Source organism: Capra hircus, assembly GCF_001704415.2.
Source record: "Capra hircus breed San Clemente chromosome X unlocalized genomic scaffold, ASM170441v1, whole genome shotgun sequence".
In the NCBI taxonomy this organism is placed as follows: Eukaryota; Metazoa; Chordata; class Mammalia; order Artiodactyla; family Bovidae; genus Capra; species Capra hircus.
This window is the reverse complement of record NW_017189517.1, coordinates 37,685,730-37,690,591: the sequence shown is the minus strand read 5'-3', so window position 1 is coordinate 37,690,591 and position 4,862 is coordinate 37,685,730. Positions and strand designations below refer to the sequence as shown.

The 4,862-nt window shown below is 42.3% G+C and overlaps 1 protein-coding gene across 1 annotated transcript; it reads left to right on the top strand.

The window, feature by feature from the left end:
- The first annotated feature begins 243 nt into the window (after nt 1-243).
- Nucleotides 244-765, top strand: LOC108634439 (late histone H2B.L4-like). Its single transcript, XM_018044103.1, has one exon. It carries the CDS (start codon nt 244-246, stop codon nt 763-765), a length of 522 nt encoding a protein of 173 aa, XP_017899592.1.
- Nucleotides 766-4,862: the final 4,097 nt, after the last annotated feature.

Sequence of the window (4,862 nt, the reverse complement as noted above, 5' to 3'; positions counted from 1 at the left end):
TACCACTGAGTTTGACTGTCTGTGTGGTTAAACGTGGGGGAGGGGCAGTGGGAGTTGGGGGTGGAGCATCCAGTGTCACGTGACATGGGCTGCCATAGTAACAGGCCTCCTGCCTCGCATTTTATCCAATCAGATATGGACAGTGTTTGTGACTTCAGGGAGGGCAGGGCTTATAAACTCCGCCAACTGCCTTCAATTCCCGCATGTCCTTTCTTCTGAGTAGTGGGGACTGGTGGCTCTGACATGGCTCAACCATCCTCTGACAGCTCTGAGGAAGACCTGGGCACCAATGAAGCCGGAACCTCCAAAATAGAGCCCTCTGAAATGGAGTCCTCTGAAACAGAGACCTCAGAAACGGAGCCCTCTGACACAGAGACCTCGGAAACCGAGCCCTCCGAACCAGAGCCCTATGATGCTGAGCCAAAGAAGGCGAAACAGAAGACAGCTAAGGGCCGCCGCCGCCGCCGCCGCCGCCATCTGAACAACTTTGCAAGCTTCGCCACATATTTCCCCAGGGTGCTGAGGCAAGTGCACACCGGCCTGAGTCTCTCTCACGAGGCCATGAACGTCATGGATTCGTTCGTGAAGGATATGTTTGAGCAGATCGCCGAAGAGGCCGGGAGCCTGGCCCGCTCCAACAAGCACTGCACCATCACGAGTGGGGAGATCCAGACAGCCGTGAGTCTTCTCCTGCCTGGGGAGATCGGCAAGTACGCAGTGTCCGAGGCCACCAAGTCGGTCATCAGATACAACACCCGCAGATGAACTGCCTCATGACCACTGCAACATCACAAACCAAAGACTCTTATCAGAACCACTTGAAGGGAAAAGACCTGTAGTGATAAAGAGCCACGTCCATCCACTCTGGCTTCTTTAGGTATGCCCTACTTTCCATCTTTAAAACTTTTCCATCCCAAGGAAAACATTAAAAACCTCATCAAGTGTGCTTCAATAACGGTCGGTTGTGTCATTTGTTTGATGGAAAAATCGAGTACTTTTTTCTTAACGTATTGCAACTCGTTGCTTTCCTAAATGGTTATTTCTATTCGTGGTTTATCAGTCAGCGATTTTAAGGATCTTTATGGTCAAAATTCTTTCCCTAAAAGTTTCATTGGCCTTTTTAATTTTCACTCTCCCACCTATATTTAGGTATCATCCAGGGATTTTTATATGGGATATGCTGCTGCTGCTGCTGCTGCTACTGCTGCTAAATCGCTTCAGTCGTTTCCAACTCTGTGCTACCCCAGAGACAGCAGCCCACCAGGCTCCCCCGTCCCTGGGATTCTCCAGGCAAGAACACTGGAGTAGGTTGCCATTTCCTTCTCCCTTGCATGAAAGTAAAGTCGCTCAGTCGTGTCCGACTCCTAGTGACCCCATGGACTGCAGCCCACCAGGCTCCTCTGTCCATGGGATTTGCAACTGATAAAGAGCAGTGTGTGCTTCCCGGGTGGCTCAGCGGTAAAGAATCCGCCTACAATGCAGGAGTTGCAGGAATGGCAGGTTCGATCCCTGGGTCAGAAAGATCCCCTGGAAGAGAGCATGGCAACCCACTCCAGTAGTCTTACCTGGAAAATTCCATGGACAGAGGAGCCTGGTGGGCTACAATCCATAGAGTCTGAAAGAGTCAGAAACGACTCAAACCACCTAGATGCCGGCATCCATTTCTTGGGGCTTCGCAGTTGGAATCAGTGGTAAGAAACTTGCCTGCAATGCAGGAGACACAGGAGCCCTGGGTTTGATCCCTAGGTGGAGAAGGTTCCCTGGAGGAAGGCATGGAAACCCACTCCAGTATTCTTGCATGGATAAGCCCCATGGACAGAGGACCCTAGTGGGCTACAGTCCATGGGATCACAAAGAGTCTGGCAACACTCAAGAGGCTTAGCACACACAGATGCATCCATTTCTTGTTGTGGGACATGCCTCTAGCTCTTTGCATCAGTAAAAGAGGAGGAGGATCAGCAATTAAGAGAAATAAGATGACTTCTTCTTCTACCTCAAGTATTTGACTGCTAATGCTTAAGAGAATATTTACTGAATTTAATGTCCATTGTGTTTTCTTCTTGGTGCATTGACTTTTTTTCTATAGGTATATTGCTGAATCTCAAAGTAGTTGGTGATTTTCCTATTCCTTTTTTAAAGATTGATTTCAAGCTTACTTCATCCTTGGAGAGAGATAAAGCACTCTGAGATTTCAGTCCTTTGTACTTTACTATGGTTTTCATTAGAACTTAATATTTCATTTGATTTTATACTACTCATTTTGAACTTGAAAATAAGCAACAAGAATATGCTGTACAGCACAGAGAAATACAGCAATTATTTATTAATAATATACCTCATTGAAACTCTTTTCTCTATTACTTGTGTTATGCAATTCATCTGAAGTATGGATTCAAACAGTGAATGAATAATTAAATCATTGAAAGGAAAAAAATTATTACAGATTCTAATCAACTCAGAAAAAACTTAATCTTCTAACTGAATGGTTTACTCTAACTTGTTCAGGTGAACCATCTCTTTTCTTGTCCAGGCTTTACTCTTTAAGTTTTGAAAATGACACCTTTAGTGATATTCCCCTCTGATGATGGGACGTCCAGTCAGAGAAGTGCAACGGCCACTCTGCTCTGAATTAGCCAATCAGGGACCAGCCTGAGTGAGCCACAGCCATTGTTCAAAATGTTCATTGTCCTAAGTTCAAGCCAGTTTTCCAGCATCCATGGAGTATATCCCTTCCTGGATGTTCAGCTTTGGTAACAGGAATGGTATCAGGTGCCATTCTTTGCCTGCACTGTCTTTGCTGAATTGCTTAAATGATTCTAATTGTGGTGATTTAGTAATATCATATTAGTTACCTGGGCTAATGTACAAAATGCCTGAGATTGGTTTACTTGAACTGCACATAATTAAGGTCTCACATTTCTGGAGGTGAGAAGTCCAAATCAAGATGACAGCTGATTTGATTCCTTCAGAGTGGTATGAAGAAAGCACCTGTTCCAGTCTCTCACCTTTTCTTGTCAAAGCGGCAAAGACACCCCTACATTTGTTCAGTTTCCTTCCTATGTGAGAGTCTCTGTGTCCACGTTTCCTCTTTTTACATAGCTACAGGTCTTTTTGGATTGGGGGCATCCTAATGAATACAGTTGAACTTCATTCCTCTAGGGTAGATTGTATCTCCATAAACAATCACATGTCAGGTACTATGTTGAGGACGTCAGCATAGGATTTTAGGGAGAATGAATACAACTCATATAAGACATGAATTTTGAGTTATAGATGGTCATATCTCCTCACGCTTCCATTCTATTAAGAGCACATTGGTGTTTTCCACACATAAATAGTGGTTTGATGCTTACTGGGTGGTGTAGTTAGTTTCTTAATTCTTCTAACCCATGCAAGCATAGAATGTTGATGGAAAGTCTTACTTAAAATGATTAATTTTGATAAATCAAGGCTTTCACATCAATTGCAACTGTGATAAACTTGAATTTTTCATAGTATGTATCATTTAGTGATTGTTGCATTGTAAATTATTTCAGAATTTAGTGAATTTAAGCAGCAATTATTTATTGCTTCTCATGGATCTGTGGGCTGGCCGAATGCTTCTGTTGATCTGTCTGGTATGTATCAGTATTCTATTTGTAGCTCCCTCTTTTTTCCATGATTCCCAGTACACTTTATATCACATTGCTTCAAAATTAGCAGTGTACACATAGGGCTTTTCTCTGTTTGGTAAAATTGTTGTTTGGTTATAAGCAATGTTTTGTAGATACTCCTATAACAATAATAAAGAAGAGAACAGTAGTGACTACTGCTGAGCTCACTTGCTCAGTTGTGTCCACATCTTGGCAACCCTATGGACTGTAGCCTGCCAGACTCCTCTGCCCATTGAATTTTCCAGGCAAGAATACTGCAGTGGGTTGTCATTTCCTTCTCCAACACTAATGACTACTTAAGAGAAAACAAGGCGACTGCTCTCATGTGATTGTCCTCAACTATTTGAAGATTGAATAGTTGTATTTATTTTCAAAAAGTTTCTGACTGTCCATCTGGGTAATGACGAGAGATAACTTTCAATTCAGTCCTTATATATGCTTTAAAATGTTAATTATAGTTTGCTTTAAACACTAATTATTTCTGTTATGTTTGGTATCCGTTTTTCTGCTTGTAAAATAAGTTTTAAATTTCCCTATTGACTAGAATGCTTAAGCCTCAAAAGGATGTCATCAGTCAAACAGTGAGACAAACGATGGATAACCTACAGAAATCAAAACTTTTATTCAAGCCTTGAGAAAAGGGACAGCACTGTGAAGGGATAAAACAGAAAGTTTTAACATTTCAGGTACCCAAAAGCTCAGGAGACAGACTAGGGCAAGACTAGGAAAGAACTCAACTGCTCTGAGTTGTGTGCCCGTGAGGGGGACAATTTCCTGATCACGGAGGGCTCTAAAGACCTTTTTTATTTGGTCCAGTGTGGAACCCTGCTCTGCTGTTACCTCTCAAAAACTGTCTTGTGTCCATTAGACTAAAGATTATGAAAGTTAAGCCACTGGGAATATAACTTATATGCTTGAATGTGATATGAATTTTAGGAAAATATTTCCAAAACATTCACTTCCAAGGAGACTAGGAAAAACTACCACCAACAGATCTGCAAGTAAATACCTCTTTGTACCTCAGGATGCTCTTACACACACTCTTCGTAAAGCTCAAGGATGACTGAAACACAGGAAATCTAAAAAAGAGTGAAACAGTGGGGATTGATGCTGAAGAGATTAAAGCCAAATAAGCACATATGATAACTGACTTCAGTAGGTGATTGAGGAAAAAGGGCAGTTAGTGAACAATCATAATTTAACACTGCA

Excerpts from the sequence above, each read along its gene's own strand:
- LOC108634439 (XM_018044103.1), top strand. The coding sequence starts at position 244 with ATGGCTCAACCATCCTCTGACAGCTCTGAGGAAGACCTGGGCACCAAT.